This window comes from Carassius carassius, chromosome 40 (assembly GCF_963082965.1).
Source record: "Carassius carassius chromosome 40, fCarCar2.1, whole genome shotgun sequence".
Lineage (NCBI taxonomy): Eukaryota > Metazoa > Chordata > Actinopteri > Cypriniformes > Cyprinidae > Carassius > Carassius carassius.
In genome coordinates this window covers 25,897,630-25,917,362 of record NC_081794.1, presented here as the reverse complement: position 1 = coordinate 25,917,362, position 19,733 = coordinate 25,897,630, and the positions used below count along the sequence as shown (strand labels likewise).

The 19,733-nt window shown below is 36.6% G+C and overlaps 1 protein-coding gene across 1 annotated transcript; it reads right to left on the bottom strand.

The window, feature by feature from the left end:
- Positions 1-326: 326 nt before the first annotated feature.
- On the bottom strand, positions 327-19,298 carry LOC132122469 (kinesin-1 heavy chain-like). Its single transcript, XM_059532759.1, has 26 exons — positions 19,061-19,298; positions 14,050-14,137; positions 13,549-13,622; positions 13,247-13,351; positions 11,916-11,964; positions 11,752-11,807; positions 11,589-11,676; positions 11,235-11,359; positions 10,960-11,064; positions 10,070-10,215; positions 9,842-9,990; positions 9,562-9,752; positions 8,618-8,686; positions 8,145-8,351; positions 7,682-7,825; positions 7,291-7,476; positions 6,921-7,038; positions 6,711-6,763; positions 4,761-4,870; positions 4,578-4,679; positions 4,427-4,487; positions 4,269-4,340; positions 3,674-3,778; positions 3,376-3,592; positions 3,093-3,228; positions 327-2,998 (listed from the first exon to the last, which is right to left on the bottom strand). The coding sequence occupies exons 1-25, from the start codon at positions 19,184-19,186 to the stop codon at positions 3,098-3,100; spliced, it is 2,877 nt and encodes a 958-aa protein (XP_059388742.1). The 5' UTR covers positions 19,187-19,298; the 3' UTR covers positions 327-2,998; positions 3,093-3,097.
- Between the last annotated feature and the right edge of the window lie 435 nt (positions 19,299-19,733).

Below are 19,733 nucleotides of genomic sequence, written 5' to 3'. Positions count from 1 at the left end.
CTTTTAATCTTTTAAAAGTTTTTATCTTTTTAACAAGCTCAGGCTTGATGAATAGAAGAAAACTGCATTTCTTTTTCAATGCTTACCCCACATGGTCCTTTCACACATTGATCAAATTAACTAAATTAAAATGTAATTAGTTCCAGTCATTTTTTTCCCTATAAGCCTGTGGACATATGGCTACACATGGTTCTACATTTTTCATAATATATCTGCAGCAATATATAACCATTACAATCCCTAAAGATAGATTCCAGCAAAAAAAAAAAGAAAAAAAGATGATAGCTTAGCATGCAACTCTCAAGAGCAAAAACAAACATACTCCGTGTGTTTTACCCTATACTTTATTTGCGTTTCATGTCAAGGGGTGAAAACTTGCCTACAGTAAGCAACTAAAGGAAATATACACAGCAATTCAATCTACACTCTGAAGAGCCAACTGTACACATTATCTGATCACCATTACATCTTTCCATTAGATCAACTGTTTTCCCAGCAACTGTTAAAAATTCAGATTCAAGGCAAAATAAAATACAAAAAAACAATGATACAGTCTTCAAATCACATGACCTCCTGCTGTAGCTCCTCAATAACAATAATTACAAGATTCAGTGAGAAATTTGATGTTTGAGATGCAAGTTTTCTAATGAGTGCGTTTTTCAAATGAGATGGTAATATTTTAAAGTGCTTTTAAAAGATTAAATTCAGCGAACAAGACAAGCGTTAGACAAATGAGCATTAAACAATGAAATAAAACTGGAGAACTGTTGAGTGCCGTTGCTTTTCTTCAGTACAGTGAAACTTGCACGACACCAGATTCATATTGCACACAAAAGGTCATAAAACACCATCTTTTATACCCCCCCGCTACTACAGTACTACAGTCATTGACACAGGACACCTAGTAGGATCTGGATCCAAACACATGGAAAAACAGATGACAATAGAAAACAAGTACACTGGAATCTATATATACTTAAAAAAAGATCAACAAAAGAAAATGAACAGCAAAATCCCTAGTCTATAATAAAACAGAAATAAATAAAACATTACCTAGTTGCAAGTGCAACAAAATGAAAACATGACCTAAAATGATTAAATAAACCCCACCCACCATTAAATAGGCCCCACCCATTAACATTAGTCAATGAAAGGCAGTAACGTCGTGCTGAATGAAAAGCATTGGAACTGTAGAGAGCCAATCAGCAGGTCTATATAAGCAAACACAAAATCACAAGGCAACCAAAACCACAGCAGACGTTCCACAATCGCCAGAACTAAATGATGTGTGGGTTTCTTGCAATGCTCAAACCACTGAAGATTCAATCGCAAAACTTCAAAATATGGACCCTATAATGGACTAAACTATACCAAAACACAAGTCAAATCAAAAGGTAAAAATCCAGGAGTGTAGGTATATTGTGAATTCAATGGCTGTCTGACCATTGCACAAACCGCGCTCCAACAAAACCACAAAATGACACTATGCAAAGTGTAAAACTAAAATTTGTCTCTAAAGGGGACAAGGACGGGATGTGATCAGTCCCAAACCCTAATAAATGTAGCTTTTCTGTAAAATAATAACAAGTAGTGAAAAGGATTTCCAAAAACAAAACAACATAAGACAACCTATGAAAATCTCATTTGCTCAAATAATGCATAAAGTAATGTTGTGGCAGGTTTGATATCAATGATGCCGAATGCCATTACGTCTCAATCAAATGACAAAGCAGATCTGAAGTGAACAATGACTTAAATGTCCAGTTCGACTTCAGAAGACGTGGAATTAAAATATCTCAATGGTATTTTGTGATATTCTGGAGCTTGAAATTGTCTATGTCTATGCCTTTTAATTAAAAAATTTAAATAAAACAGGAAAAATGTAAACGTTCGGATAGCCTTTCATGTAGGATGAAAGAAAAGTCTAACAGGTTTGGAACGACATGTGGATGAATACATAATAATGTAAGTGTTCACTGTTGGGTCAACAATCTCTAAAATTAAAAGCTAGGTTCCCTGCCTACTAAAAACAATGTAACCGCAACCTTGCCTGGGAGTATTTTTGGAAAAAAGAAGAGGAAGAATCCACACACATGATTATTGAGCTACGGAGCAGCATTGATACGACAAACTCTACCTGTTTAAGCCGTGAGAACTGAAGTTAAATATTGAAATGAGCACATGACATTAGTATTATTGTTAACCTAGCTACAACTCATCTAAAAGCTCAGGCTGTGACATACACAGCCCTTTACTCTGTAACAATGATTACTCGTTTTGTGTTCGTACAGTGCTTTAAATATACCTGCAGCTCAAGTGCTTCTACATTAAGCAGCCTTTTAGTTCTCATTTCATGAAACTGCATCTCGTTTGTCTACTTTCAGACGACCCTTTCATCATAATTTCAATCTTGTCCATCATTACAAAAACTAGTTCAATGGTTCATATATACAGTTCAACTGTAGTGTTTAACTCGCGTATTTAGGTGAAATGTTCAATAGAAATTTCTCAAAGCAAGAGAGAACAAGCAAACTCTCTAAACAAACCCAAAATGAGAACGCACATAAATAAGGCTAAAATAATTCAGCTAGTAGGTTTATTTTTTTGTTTGTTTGTTCTTTTCCCATTTTTCAATTTTGCAATTTTGTAATACATTCAACTTGGCACAGTGAGGGACGTGGAGAGCGGGATGTGAGCACAAACCTACTGTGCAAGAGTGAAGAGACACACGCTAGTTACACACGTTTCCACTGGTGCAAAAAGCCTGATTTTTTTTTCCTTTACATGTTTAAAGGGAAGATATAAGAGATAAGAGTGGAGGAACATCTGTACAGCCCAGAGACGTTGATATTATTTCATGTTTCATACACATATATACTTATATTCATTTTCATATGTATAGTATTGAACTCTCCCGTGCTGTGGAATGCCTGTTCAGCTTTTTGGGATGATATCAGCTTCAGCTGGGGCTACTGGGGTTAAATTCAGCATTCAACAGCTGGAAAAAGTGAGAAAGAGAGAGACAGAGGGTGAAAAAGAAGACACTTTCCCATTTTACTAACCCATTTGACCTATTCGCAGCATGCACTCACTTATTTTACTGTTTGACCACGCCTCCACCACGGATGCCCACTGATTGGTTGTTCTGGAAGAGCCCCGCCCCTGAGCGGTTGACAGTGGGGTGGGTGGGTGAGGCGACAGGGGGCTGACCGGGTCTGATTGGCTTGGCTGTGAAAAGGAGGAAATTACTAGTTAGTCAAGACAGAAAACAACTTTTGATTATTTACTAAACTGGTATACTAAATCTATCAATCAAAAATCGCTCCTAAAAGACAGAAGGCTGGAATATATTATACACTTATGTGTGTGCTGTACCGATCTGTGCGGAGTGTCCTCTGCGGGCCATGTTCTTGGCTCTGACGGCCTCTTTAATGCGGTCCACCTCCTGTTGGTAGCGTTTGCGGTCACGGGATGCGTTCTCTTTGGCCTCTTTGAGCGCAGACTCCAGAGCCTTCACGCGCTCCGCTGTCGCCCGCAGGCGCTTTTCCAGCTTGGGCAGCTCACAGCGCAGGTCAGCGTTATCACGCACCAGCTGGACAAAGAAACAAAGGACAACAGTAAGCATGTGTGTTTCGAGAGTACACCCATGGTGATGTTCTGAGTGTGTGTTCACCTGCTTGTGCACTTTAGTGAGCTGCTCAAGGTTGTTCTCAAGGAATGAGATCTTCTGTTTTTGTGCTGCACTGCCACCAGTGTCATCTGAGTCAATCTCTGCACTCTGAAAAACATGTTAATGCATAATTCAGGCATGTCTGAGAGTGGTCAATAAAGCCATAACTGGAGTTTTATGACATCCATTAGCTTTGCTGGCAGCGATGTAAACTAAAGGCTACTAGCCCTAAAGAAAAAAAATTAAGAATAAAAGGAAAATCAATAAAAATTAAAGGTAAATAAAAAGTGTAATAAAATTCTATTGTGTTACAAATTTAAAACTTCAAGTAAAATAAATCATAAAATAATTTAGGAATTATAACAAATAAATAATTAAATGTAAAATATTACAAATAAATTTAAACTTCAACAGGAAATTAATCAATGGAAAATGTGATTTAAAAAAGACACCTATACTCAAGAACCTAGAAAACCATCAACAGTCCAATGTTAAGCTTTTAATAGTAACTTCTAAAAAAAATATCCACATTGAATGTAATGTAATCATGTAATTATCAGGAGAAATTAAGAGAAGAATGTGTACGCAGTGGTTGTACCTTCTTCACCCGTGTGGCCAGATCCTGAACAAAGAGTTTCCTCAGGTTATGAAGAGTCTGCAGCTCTTTGGCCTGAGGAGAAGAGAGCGATCAGAGCGTGCACACATGCAGACGAAGATGCAAGAAACATCTTTCATGCACTGAAGAAAATGACCTACCACCGTCTCCTCCAGGCCTTTGAGATCCTGTCTGGCCTGTTCCCTTCTGTCCTGCATCACCCTGTAAACATATTTGAGCATTAGCATACCAGACCAATTTTTGGCACATGAGCATCAACTCAAACGTCTGCATTATCATTGTGTGTCGTACGTGAGCTCGTGCAGTTTGCGGCTCTTCTCCTGGTCAGTGGTTTTGAGTTTCTCATGCTCCACCTTCAAGCGCTCTTGCTCCAACATGATCTTCTGGTTCTGACTGTAGCCAGAAAACAAAAAGGATAAATGAGCCCATGTGGCCTTGATTCAGTGCCTGAAGATGTGTATGTTTATGTCTTACTCCTGCAGTTCAGTGATGAGTTTCTCTTTGGTCTCCAGCTCATCTCTCAGGTTGCTCAGCTGTTTCTGATGAGCTTCTCTGTGGTTCTGAATCTGCTGCTCAACTGCATCCTGTCCAAACACGCATAAAAAGAAACTATGAATTACAAACTCTTTTAAAATAAATGAAACATCTCTTAAAAGCCCCATTTCTGAATCTTGCAATCTAAATGATTCAACTGCAGAACATATACAACCCGAATTCCGGAAAAGTTGGGACGTTTTTTAAATTTTAATGAAATGAAAACTAAAAGACTTTCAAATCACATGAGCCAATATTTTATTCACAATAGAACATAGATAACATAGCAAATGTTTAAACTGAGAAAGTTTACAAATTTTATGCACAAAATGAGCTCATTTCAATTTTGATTTCTGCTACAGGTCTCAAAATAGTTGGGACGGGGCATGTTTACCATGGTGTAGCATCTCCTTTTCTTTTCAAAACAGTTTGAAGACGTCTGGGCATTGAGGCTATGAGTTGCTGGAGTTTTGCTGTTGGAATTTGGTCCCATTCTTGCCTTATATAGATTTCCAGCTGCTGAAGAGTTCGTGGTCGTCTTTGACGTATTTTTCATTTAATGATGCGCCAAATGTTCTCTATAGGTGAAAGATCTGGACTGCAGGCAGGCCAGGTTAGCACACGGACTCTTCTACGACGAAGCCATGCTGTTGTTATAGCTGCAGTATGTGGTTTTGCATTGTCCTGCTGAAATAAACAAGGCCTTCCCTGAAATAGACGTTGTTTGGAGGGAAGCATATGTTCCTCTAAAACCTTTATATACCTTTCAGCATTCACAGAGCCTTCCAAAACATGCAAGCTGCCCATACCGTATGCACTTATGCACCCCCATACCATCAGAGATGCTGGCTTTTGAACTGAACGCTGATAACATGCTGGAAGGTCTCCCTCCTCTTTAGCCCGGAGGACACGGCGTCCGTGATTTCCAACAAGAATGTCAAATTTGGACTCGTCTGACCATAAAACACTATTCCACTTTGAAATAGTCCATTTTAAATGAGCCTTGGCCCACAGGACACGACGGCGCTTCTGGACCATGTTCACATATGGCTTCCTTTTTGCATGATAGAGCTTTAGTTGGCATCTGCTGATGGCACGGTGGATTGTGTTTACCGACAGTGGTTTCTGAAAGTATTCCTGGGCCCATTTAGTAATGTCATTGACACAATCATGCCGATGAGTGATGCAGTGTCGTCTGAGAGCCCGAAGACCACGGGCATCCAATAAAGGTATCCGGCCTTGTCCCTTACGCACAGAGATTTCTCCAGTTTCTCTGAATCTTTTGATGATGTTATGCACTGTAGATGATGAGATTTGCAAAGCCTTTGCAATTTGACGTTGAGGAACATTGTTTTTAAAGTTTTCCACAATTTTGTTACGCAGTCTTTCACAGATTGGAGAGCCTCTGCCCATCTTTACTTCTGAGAGACTCTGCTTCTCTAAGACAAAGCTTTTATAGCTAATCATGTTACAGACCTGATATCAATTAACTTAATTAATCACTAGATGTTCTCCCAGCTGAATCTTTTCAAAACTGCTTGCTTTTTTAGCCATTTGTTGCCCCCGTGCCAACTTTTTTGAGACCTGTAGCAGGCATTAAATTTTAAATGAGCTAATTAAGTGGATAAAAGTGTAAAATTTCTCAGTTTAAACATTTGCTACGTTATCTATGTTCTATTGTGAATAAAATATTGGCTCATGTGATTTGAAATTCCTTTAGTTTTCATTTTATTAAAATTTAAAAAACGTCCCAACTTTTCCGGAATTCGGGTTGTATAAACAGTACATAGAGTTTAAGGAGCAAAACTCACTATGAGTGAAACTCACGATTTCTCAAATGTCTGGAGAAATCATTGTTAAGCAGTTAATATGTTGTTATAAAATGCTTACCTTGACATTAGCACTTTGTATCTCATTCTCCTTCTCCATTGTATGAACTTTCTCTGCACAGGGAAAAATAAAAAACTTCTTTCACACACAAACACAGTCTCACCACAAGAGGGCAGTAAAAGTTGGTCTGTCTGAGCCACACAGTTTTTTACATGGGTATCAAAATGCATTTATGAGAGAAAAAAAAAGGTGATGTGAGTGTATTTGTACCCTGTGTGCTGAGTTTGACCAGTTCCTCATTGAGAGAGTCTACGTTCTCCTCTAGCTGTCTCTTCTTGTGTTCAACGTTTTGCAGGTACTCTGTCAGGGACTTGATCTTTGCTTCATACTGTAGACAAACAGAAATAAATCTCAGGATCTTTTTAAAGCTTCCTTCTAGTGTTGTAATGGAGAGCATGTGGTGTTTCCTTTTAGCTACAGTCATACATTAATGATCTAATAAACATAATACTGCTTTTACTAGACGAAGAGCTGTGTGAACGCTCTTTCACGTTCAGTAAAAGAAACTAAAACGGGTTTGAAATGTTCTAAGACTTTTGGATGAACTACTCTTGCTTTATCTTGTCATTCTTGCATTTACCTGAGAGATACGGAGCTGGCAGGCAGCGAGCTCTTTCTCGTTCTCATCCATCGTCTTGTTGCTCTCAGCCTGAGCGCTTTCCAGCTGTTTGCTGCGCTTCACCAGAGTCTTCACCTCCGACTTCATCTTACTGATGTACAGACGAGCCACGGTGAACTCTTCATCAATGAGACCTCCACCCTCATGCTGCGGACACAACACGAGGACAGAGAAAGAAAGAAATCCTTGAGGTTAGAGAAGAGGGTGAACAGTTAAAACAGGAAAATAACAAGCAAAGATGAAGAGACAAAATATTAAAGGAAAAAAATGTTTCATAAGGGAAAAAAAATATGTATATAAAATGCGCAAGAGAGGCTATTGCAAGAACTTCGTTTTTTTTTTGCCTTTTTACCTTAATGTCATTGCTGCCTACAGCGATGCCAATCTCTGCCAGGTCTTTAAGCAGCGATGACATCATCTCTGTGACTCTCTTCTTCTGATGGTTGGTCATTTCCTTCAGTTTCTGCAGCTCAGAGTCGATGGATGCAAGAACGCTCTGCAACAACACACAGCTCAGATCAGCAACCAATCCCAAGACATTCCTTAAAATGATATAGTTACAGTCACGTTAAATATTTTACTACACAATTTTAAATATAATAATTAATGGTTTATCTTTCGTATTGTTAATTATAAATCATGAACATTATTATAATTACTATTATTGACAACATTCGATTTTATGTGTCTTCTAAAGAATCGAATCTAACTTGATGTCTAGACAAAAAGCAGGCAAAAGTAAATTACAACTTTTCGGTGAAGGTGAATGAAACAATAGTGAAGAAAATGGTTTTTAATGAGGAGTTTCTCCTCACAGATTTCTGGTTGAGCTCTTCATTCAGGGATTCAAACTCCTTGGTCTTGTCCTCCACCTCCTGACTCTTCTGATCATAGTTGACTGCGAGCTCCTCCAGGGCCTGCAGCACCTCCTTCACCTCCTCTTTAGACGCCTCGTTCTCCATCTGAAGACGGGTGAGCTCCGCCTGCAGGTTGTCATGGTCCCTTCGCGTTGAGGCCAGCAGCTACAACACAAAGATTTTTGTGTCGGATCATCCGTGTCAAATTATAGAGGAGAGAGAAGAGGGGAATGTGATGGGAACTCGACACAACATGTAAGGAGCATGTGCACTAGGCCAGAACGTTATTTAGCTTTTAATAACAAATGGCAAACCCCAACTCCTGAGTTTTTAGTCTCCAGATAATTCACAGCTAACTAGTAGACAGGACACTCTTCTTATTAATGGTAAAATACCGTAAATCTGATGTGTGGTGCGTGTTTGAGTCTGACCTCTTCCTGATCCAACATCTGCTGCTTGAGTTTCTCAGCCAGCTGAGACTGCTGATTTATCTCATCATCCTAAAAGCAGACATCAGGGAGTGAGAGAAACACAGAATGAATGTAATGAATGAGATCAGGCGAGCGCTGAATGGTTTAAACACTGGCAATAATAAAATTAAAAAAAGCAATTTATGAACTTTAGTGACATTGCGACACTGCCTCAAATGTGCAAGTGACAATCCCTGTGTCAACTGTGCAGCCCACTTAGTGCAGACAATGATTGTGATTTGAAGTCATTTATTGAGAGAAAAAGAGAGAGTGCGCAAGGTGATTCAATCATGCTTTTTTAAAAAAATAATCTCACACACAAAGTTTACAAATTACTTTAGAAGCTATTTAATGAAGACATATAAATTGTACTTCATCCTTCGGCATTCAACAACTTCACTGAGACGGTGCCTAACCTCTCACGGCAGGCGCATCATGAGCTTGAAATCGGGTTTTTTCTTTTCAGATCGGTCTTTTTAGAGACCACCGATCGAACATGCCAAATTGATCAGAGTAACCCTATTTTACTGTTTTCTATTTGAAAAGATTTTAAAGATGTATTTTATTCCTTTAATTACAAAGCTGAATTTTCAGCACCATTCCTCCAGTCTTCACTGTCACATGATCCTTGAGGAATCATTCTAATACGCTGCCCATTTGCTTTCTGATTGTTATTAATGTTGAAAACAGCTGTGCTGCTTACAATTTTTGTGGGAACTGTGATATACATGTTATTTTCGTATAATGACAGATCAAAAGGACAGCATTCATTAGAAATAGAGAACTCTTTACGGTCACATTTGATCAATTTAAGACATCCTTGTTTGATAAAAGTGTTGAAACTGAAAACTGGCAAATATCTCAAAATGGCCATAAATGCCAAAAGCATCATTAGTTCATCTTACCTTGTCATCAAGCTGTTTGAAAAGTTTGGCCAATTCAGCCTCACACTTGTCACGCTCAGCGTCAGTGAATTTAAGGCCGGGCATGCTGGGAGACGAGGTGAATTTATCATTATTCATCACATTATCCAGGGCCAGAACATCAGCATTTGCCTTCTCCTTATCGTACTGCTCCTCAGTGGGAACACTCTCACCTAAAACACACACAAAACACAGTTCAGTTGTGTGCAGTTATCACTGAATACAGCTGAATGAGTAGGAAGCGTGTGTGTCATTACAGTACCGTTTCTCCAGCGGTTGAGCTCGTTCTCCAGCCAGGTGATGGTGTTCTTTAGTGTCTTGTTCTTCTCTTTCTCCTTCTCATATTTCTTCTTCCACTGCTCAGCTGTCAGCTCCACGTTCACACACACTGTGTTCTTGATGGTCTTTGCTCTGAAAACAGAAAAAAGAATTACTTAGCGCTCAAAACAAAAGTTTCGTTAAAACTCTCAGTGTGTGTGTATCTCATCACCTCTGTCCAAACATGAGTGTAGTTTTGGTCTCGGCCTCGTTGAAGGAGGATGGAGAGCAGCAGATCACTATAGTGGTCCTGCAGTTTCCACCCAGCGAATCCTGCAAGATCCTCGTCATCTTACTGTCTCTGTAGGGAATGTACGTCTGACAGGGGAAAGAAATATTCAGTCATTAACCTTCTATCTAAGAAAAAACAAACACTTTCTGCTGAATTACGAAAAAGGCATAATATTATCAGTTCCAAAAATATATATAAAAAAATTGATCATGTAGTTTTTTCCATATATATATATATATATATATATATATATATAATTTAATATTATATATACACATGTATCAGCTTTAATGCATTTATCAGAACAAAAAATAAACTTACTCATTTAATGTCAATGAACTTTGCATATACAAGTTATAAATAAGTTATTATAAGTTATAAGTTATTTTTAATCTGTAATTTTCTGTTGCGGTTTGGATGTATTAAAACACCCACAGATGCAGCAGAAAAATCTGAGTAATGTCTGCATTTTCTTCCATGATTATAACCTTAATATATAGGATAATGCATTAAATAATATCTCCAGAATCCTTCATGTGGAAATCGGCTAAAAACTGAACAAACAGTTGTAATTTGGCTCTAAATTATGTATTTGTAGCAGTTTATCTGGTGATTAAGGGATATTACGAAACTTATTCACCTAACTGGTTTTGAAAGCAAAAATCCTATAACAAGCACATCACATTTTGTAAGAAAAGGTGCTCGAGACAAACTCTCTCTCATTGGAATCGGCACCCCGAAATTAGTAAGAATCAAGCGTTGGATTTCATTTAGCAAATATGATGCAGGGCAGTGAAATGTACAACTGTCCAATTGTACATCACACCTACCGTTCCTTCTGCCAGAGCAGAGATGACGTTGCCCAGAGCGGAAAGAGATTTGTTAATGTTTTTGGCTTCATCCAACACAGCACCCTCTGCTCCAGTTTTACTGACCTGCAGTCGAAAAACATCAAATCAGAGCCAGTGCCGCCACAAATGAAACATTAATAAGCAACTACATCACATATACTATTATGGGTCCTGAAGTGAAACCAGCTGTGAATACCAGAGGTAAAAATTCCTATGAGAAAACGGAAGTGAAAGGCGAGAAGCAGAAATATTACCTTCTCGCTTCCTGCTAAATCCACAAGGTAAAGTTTCCCGCTCAGTTTCTGCTCCGTCTGCGTGTTCTCTTGCTTGACGTTTATCAGGAAGATACTGTGACTCCTGGAGCTGTGCTCGTTCATGTCTGACACGCACCACAGAGAAAGAATACATTTCCATTTCCACTCAACTTTAAGTACATGCACACAACAGGACACTTTTAGTTGTATAAACATCTCAAAATAAAACAAATAAGAAAGAAGGTCCTTAAACTACTCTCTTAACTAATAGAACTCAACGAGAGCAACAGGTGTGGAAAAGTTCAGCCTGCTAAAAACAGCCATGCAGTGTCTGACTGATTTGCATGGGCTTACTTGTGACAGCCACATGTCTGTTGGATTTGCCTTCATCAATGGTGTCCATCACTTCCTCTGGGCTACACACAAACCGTTCAGTACAACCCTGCAGATGGAGAAAGAGTTTTTAACCACTCCTTCACTAATACATGCACAGTTAATTACTGAAACACCGCCTCACCTTTACATACGGAACTCTGTTCTTGTCTTCATGTACAGACAGGTTGGTCTTAGATACTTCAAGAAAAAAACAGATTATGATTAATTTTAATATGATTACACAATTTATAATAAATTAAACCATGCAAAAATGATCAAATCTCTATCAGATTAAGTCATACATACCATCCAGCAAATCCCTAATCTTGTCCAGGTAAATCTCAAAATAGGAGACCTGCCAAAGCAGAACAGCTCTGTGAATTTCATTACCAGCAGTCTGACATTATATATATATATATATATGTGTGTGTGTGTGTGTGTGTGTTTGTATATATACTATACACACATATACACACACACACACACACATATATATATATATACAGTACAGACCAAAAGTTTGGAAACATTACTATTTTTAATGTTTTTGAAAGAAGTTTCTTCTGCTCATCAAGCCTGCATTTATTTGATCAAAAATACAGAAAAAATTTAATATTGTGAAATATTATTAAAGTTTAAAATAATTGTTTTTAAATTTATTATACTTTAAATTATCATTTATTTCTGTGATGCAAAGCTGAATTTTTAGGATCATTATCACATGATCCTTTAGAAATCATTCTAATATGATGATTCATTATCAAAGTTGGAAACAGTTCTGCTGCTTAATATTTTTTCAGAACATGTGATACTTTTTTAGGATACTGTGATTAATAAAAAGTAAAAAAAAAAAAAAAAAAAAAGCTATCTTTTTAAAATATAAATATTTTGTAATAATATACACTACTGGTCAGTAATTTGGGGTCAGTATTTTTTTTTTCTTTCTTCTTTTTAAATAAAATCAATACTTTTATTCAGCAAGGATGTGTTAATTTGATAAAAAGTGATAGTAAAGAAAATATATTATTAGAATATATATTATTAGAATTTTTTTTTTATTTTGAATAAATACAGTTCTTTTTAACCTTTTATTCATCAAATATATTAGACAGCAGAACTGTTTCCAACACTCATAATAAATCAGAATATTAGAATGATTTCTAAATGATCATGTGATAGACTGGATGTTACATGTGACACTGAAGGCTGGAGGAATGATGCTGAAAATTCAGCTTTGCATCACAGGAATAAATTATTTTTTTTTAAGTATATTCAAATAGAAAACTATTATTTTAAGTTGTAATAATATTTCACAATATTACTGTTTTTTCTGTATTTTTTATCAAATAAATGCAGGCTTGATGAGCAGAAGAAACTTCTTTCAAAAACATTAAAAATAGTAATGTTTCCAAACTTTTGGTCTGTACTGTATATATATATATAAAAATAAATAAATAAATAAAAGAGTCTTACCAAGGCTTATGCATTTTATTAATATTGTGAAATAACACTAATACACACACACACACACACATCTCCAAGATTCCTACTTTTCGTCTTTAAATTTCCAAGTCATAAATTCTGAAAATGTCAGTGGGAACTGAATAATTAGGCCTGATTTCTTGTGCATTTCAAACCTTGATATGGAATTCCAGGTTTTCATCCATAGAGTAAATGTAGTTGAATATATCCTGGACGATCCGTGGAATAATGCCCATGCCATCTGGATCATGCAGGTTCCCCTAAACGATCACATAAACAAATATTTAATTGTCATGATGTTGTGATGATTTATGGTACAATAAATGCACTGATAGTCGTGACTGGCAAAAACATGAGAATAATATTAAATCTCAAGAAAACAGAATCAGCAAGAAAACAAAAAAACAAGTTTTTTTTTAAAATACTGCCTGTTGCTAAAAAATGTGTTTATTCTCACCTCCATGGTGTGTGTTTTTCCAGAAGAGGTTTGCCCATAAGCAAATATTGTACCATTATAACCCTCAAGCACATCTGCAGGGCACAACACAACAAAACATTCCATTTTAATACAAATAAACAAATAATTTGTTTATGATTTAATACTGCAGCAATGGCTTACACATGGCAAAAACAATCCAACTGAATCACCAAATTCAGTCAACATTCTTTCAATATAATGTTCACAATGTTTTAACAATTGTCTTAAAAGTCAAAAATAAAAAAAAATAAAAACTAAAATAACAATAACAGTAATATCAATTACTTTTTGAATGAATGCTCCATATATGATATATGGTATTTAGTGATGCTGGATTAATATCGATATCTTAATATAAATTAATTATTAAAGATCAAATATTAAAGGCATCATGAAAGTTTTTTTTGGGAGTCAATTAATTATGTCTACTTCCTGAATCATGATCTGGTTGTTGTGTCTCCTGGAGGACTCCTTTCTCACCTTTAACGATCTTTTGAGCACAAGCGTTGTAAACCTGCTCCTGAGTAGTGTTGGACTGAAACACCCGATCAAACACATATGGCTTTCCCTGAAAAGAGAGAGACAGACAATAAATGATACATTGTTATGATACATATATCTGTGTGGGTGTGTGGGTGTGTGAGAGAGAGAGAGTCGAGTCAATTAGAAATACCAAGGGTCCAACAAAACAAGGGGAATCTGCTTTTAATTATTAATCCACCCGCAGCTGGAATCAGTTTCCAGAAGAGATCAGATGTGCTAAAGCATTAGCCACTTTTAAATCTAGACTCAAAACTCATCTGTTTAGCTGTGCATTTATTGAATGAGCACTGTGCGAGGTCCGAAATGATTGCACTGTATTTTATGCAACCCATTTGATATATTTTTAAATCATTTTCGAAGTTTTTAAAGTCCTTGTATATTATTTTTGTGATTTTTTTATTATTTAACTTTTTTTATGTAAAGCACTTTGAATTACCATTGTGTATGAAATGTGCTATATAAATAAAGTTGCCTTGCGTTGTGTGTAGGGGTGTAACGATTCACTCGTTTTCTCGATGCATCAATTACAAACCCTGACGATTCATATCCATCGATCTTGAAACATGATTTTTGAATCGCCAATCTCGGACAGTAATCGCTTCAAAACACTAAGAATCGAATGAATCGCGATTTCTATAGCGATTCAATTGTTTCAAAATATATACACATTCAATTACTACATGCACAAATCAATGGAGACTGTGAAGAGTGATCGTGGCTCTAATCTGTCCTAAACTAGCATTTAACATTTTTTCTAACCTATTGTTCTCTAACCATAAATGCTACTGTAATTTGCCCCCTGGCATTTAAAGAATTTAAGGGAAACATTGAAATAATCCTGTGAATGCACTTAAAGAATGCAGAATCTAATCGTTATAATCGAATCAAATCAAAGTTAAAAAAAGGATCTTTAAAACGGAAAAGTTCCAGTTCTGAAGTATGTTAATTCATGCACTGGATACTTGGTCGGGGCTCCTTTAGCTCAAATTCCAGCATTAGTGAGGTGTGGCATGGAAGCGGTCAGCCTGTGGCCTGTGTGTGTGTGTGTGTGTGTATATATATATATACGTATATATATATATATATATATATATATATTTATTAGTACACACACAGTCATAAGACTCAAAGTTGATCCTTGAATGTGTTTTGTTTTGAATGTGATCCTGTGCTGTTTTTTTTTGTTTTGAGAATTGTCTTACACCTAAGAGAATAAACTAAGCATGACCCTCATTACTACAGGCTAAAAAATAGATATCCTTCCCTCCAGTTACAAATGGCACTAACCTTTACCACAAACAGCAGACTTAGTAAATCAGGTATGAAATTCAGCTGTTGTAACACAATAAAGGCATTTTATAAGAGGTCTTCTTCCAGACATGAGCTCACTCTGTACAGCTATAAACAGATTTAACAGTGAACATTGTGTTTATTAGCAGCCTTGATTTCAGAATTATTATTATTATTTTTTTTACTGGTTCTCTAAAGGTATAGCCTAATGACTAGAATTACACCATCTGCAAGAAAAAATATACAAGACAAAGGTATTCTCATCAAATACAGCATAGTAACTGTATGCAACTGATTTTTTAAATACCAATGATATTTCAAAATACATTTAATACATCACTACTACTGTTTTATATAAAATGTTGAAAACTGTGAGCTTGTGAATTGTATGTGACAAGATAAGACTGAACGCACCTAAATATTTGTACATATTTTACTTTAATAAAAAGTTATTAAGTAATTCAACCAGTAACTGATATGAATCATCTGGACTAGACTGCATCATCAAATGACTCACTCGCCTATATGTTGAAGAAAATAGCACTTCCTTAAACACTGTCAAAAAAAAAAGAGACTCTTTCTCACAGATGGCATTGTTTGTCAGCAGTGCATCTCTAAAATAGAGGTAAAGGCACAAATAATCTACACAAGAAAAGACAAAGTGTTACCAGTTTGAGAATATTCTTATAATATAATCTCTATTCAGTAGATGGCAATTTTCCTTGATAGCATTAATCTTGAAAATTTCCCAAATTCTCATTAGGAAATAAAAAATAAACACTGTGATTTGATACCCAAGAGCTTGAAAGAAGAGCCATACAGATTATATGACATAAAAACTGGGTCATGGTCCTTTTCTTGTTATCTATGAGCTCTCAGTGTCATTGAATATGAGATATATAAATACTGCAAGAAAGGAAAAACAAACAAAAGCAAGTAGAAGTGAACAAACTGTAGTCTGATTTACAAGCAAATGACTCTTAAAAGAATCATCTCTTTTGATTCTTCAGCACTTCTTGGTTTAAATCAGTCTGACAAATTCTTCACCGAATGAACTTTAAAGGTTACAGAAGCAAGTTCAGCGATGAATCTGTTCATTAGCAGGGACACTTCCTCATGATCCTAATTGGTTGACGTGTCCTCTCCACTCCAGACTGATTTCTTATCAACCCTTCAAAATGGCAAATTTCCTCACCATGCCACTGTGGCACAGATCTAGATTAACCAGGTGAGGAACCTGCTGTGAATGTAACACAGCTAAGCAGATTAGTCTTCCTCCTGACCAACCTCTAACACAACAATACACTCACATCCACCATAAACACAAGCCTACATCAAAATTTCATTTTAACTAGAGGCTTATATTGGAGTTCCATAGCCAATGGAGAAAGTAAGATATCTTGGATCTACAAATTTCTATTTGTACACATAATCTCAGCAAATGACACGAACACACAAAATTGCTGAAATAAATGAGCCTTAATTTACAAAATCACTAAAAATACTTGAAAACAGTGTGACTTATGTACTGATAATCTTTTATTATCATTTATGTATTTATGCACCATTATTAATAATATAATCGGCACATATATTTTTATTATTTATATATTATTTACTATTCCTGATAAATCAATAAAGTCTACCCAGCATGCTACAGAAACTTAAGAGATTTATGATTTTACAGTTTTGATTTTACATTTTCTCCTTCATCATTACAAATATTAAACATTTTCATCGTCATAATCAAAGACTATTTAAAATATTACTAATGCACAACTTCACAGCTTTGGAATCTCAAAAGACTTATGTTAAGGTCTTCAGACAATCACAAGACTACATGAAGAGTGTTTTTGTGTAGCTGAATGTCCTGAGGCCTCCTCCACAGCCAGGATTGGAACAGCACTGTTTACAGCTCTCAGTATTCCCAATGAGAGATTATAATTGTGCTCCCAATGGTCACAGAGACAGGAACGATCGTCACATGTTAGTTTCAAACATGCATGAGAGCGTGTGCTGTGCTTGCGTAGAGACAAAGAGAGAAAAGCAAGAAACAAGCATAAAAAGAGCTATAATTACAGCTTATTCCCTTATGAACTAACAGTGAAATGAGACGAATATCAACATAACAAGACATTCATAATCCCAATGCTGATTCTAGTATGTGCCGCTGGACAGACCGGTTTGGTTTCCTTCGTTACAGACAAGATTTACTGCCCAGTTTATGACCTTATCAACCTGCTGAAAGCCATTACACCAACACACGCACGCTCCATTACACCAGACTGGGAGAGCTGCTCTGGTGCTTGATGCTGACTTGCTCAAAACAGCTGGAAGACAAAACTCATTTGGCCGACTCTCAAATACACACACACACAAAACCTGACAGTGCAAAGTGTTGGGCAGACAGTACGGTGTCACTGCAGAAATGAAGGCCAGGATGAAAAATTCTAGACGCGATTTTGCAATTTAACACAGTATGAGAGAAAAACGACCGGGGCAGACTGTCCAGTGTCCAAAGCAAAACCACAAAAATTGCTCCGCCTAATACTAAGCTGTACACTACATATACTGCAAGAGGGAACTTCTTCCTTTGTCATGCCTCAACACCTCGTAAGACTATATTTCACTCTAACAGATAGGCCTATCTATACTCCATTTGGAGTTCATACAAGTACTTTAAATATATGCAAAAAGCCAGAATGAGGATACTTAAGTGCCATTCAATATCTACAATTTCTAGCATTTTTTCTAGCATCCAAAACAGAGAAAAGACTTTGGTCCATTCAAGCCATTAATAATAAGAAAATGAATAACTTTATTTATTCTTATCATTTACTCTTAACCTCACCTACACATATTTTAATAAACTAACCTAAAACCTGAGACGTAGGAACATTTAGATTATACAGGCCATAAACAGACAAACAAAATGATTGGAAGAGGGTTGACTTCCATTTCATGCTCTAAAAATACACATTAATTACTTTGTTCCTAATAGAATAATAAATAAATAGTAAAGCAAAAAATAAAAAAAATAGTAAAGCCATAATAAATGTATTGTCTTTGTTCATTCAAGTAACGTTAGGCCAAATCATAACAGACTGACATCAGTGACTTGTATTATCACAGTAACCATTTATAACTCATATTAACGTTAATTTCGGTATGAAATGTGAAATACGTACATATTTAGTTAGCTTTTGTTGATTTTCTAAATGAAAACAAAGCGATTCATATTAGCACAGGAGCTAGCGGATAATTATCAACCGTTTAAACATCAAAAATCCATTTCGAATTGCACTAAAATACAAAATTACGCCAAAAACGCTTAGGTTCTACTGTTTTTAAGCTCAAAATGAAATATTTTGACATTGTGCTGCATTAACGTTACATCTGAGGGATGTTAGCCACCGAACTAACGATGATTTCAAACTCCTTTCCTTACGATTGTGTTACTGAACGAAGGCCTCAAGTGCAACATTTCCCACACAAAACAATTCTAAAATACGCATTACGATCACATTTACACGCAAACAGATCTTAAAGATGATATTTTGTGTCAGGACACGTCTGCAGGTGGTTAGCGGATGCTAATAGAAATGGAAGGCGGGTGTCAGAGCGGAAAGTCAGTTCTGATATCACGTTATAAACTCACCCCGATGACCACATTATCTTCTCCTTGGAATTTGGGGATGTATTTGTCTCCCCTCATCACCTCCGAACCGTTTAAAGGCCGAAAACGGCACATGACTTTGATGGTGCACTCGGCCGGGTCCGCCATCTTCAGCTGTGAGGAGGAGGAGGAGGAGGAGGAGGAGGAGGAGGATGGACCGTCCTCAGCTCGGTGCGTGTGCTCTGCTTAGGTGGAAGTGGGTTTTGACCGAATGGGTTTTGGATGGAGGAAGTGAAGTTGCTGTCACACCCCCTAACATCACACACACACACACACACACACACACACACACAAGCAAGGGCAAGTTTTCATACTGGGAAGCAGTCACAACGGCTATTTCTTAGTAATTCAGCCCTTTAAGAAGAATAAAAATGCAACAACCTGGATTTACATGACAGTTTCAGAACAACATTCACTAAAAAAGAAAAAGAAATTGTTCTAAAATCACTACTCAATCGTATTGAGACCTTGTGACAACTTGCCCCACGATGAATCAAATGTACTCTTATCAAGTCTCAAATTCTACAACACAGCTCCTTGTTTCTGTTTTTGACGTTGTAAAGTGATTTATACTGTATACTATTCCAGTAAACATCAAAATGGGCACACACACACACCGCACTATTCTTTGCAGACGCAGCACTGATTCTGGATG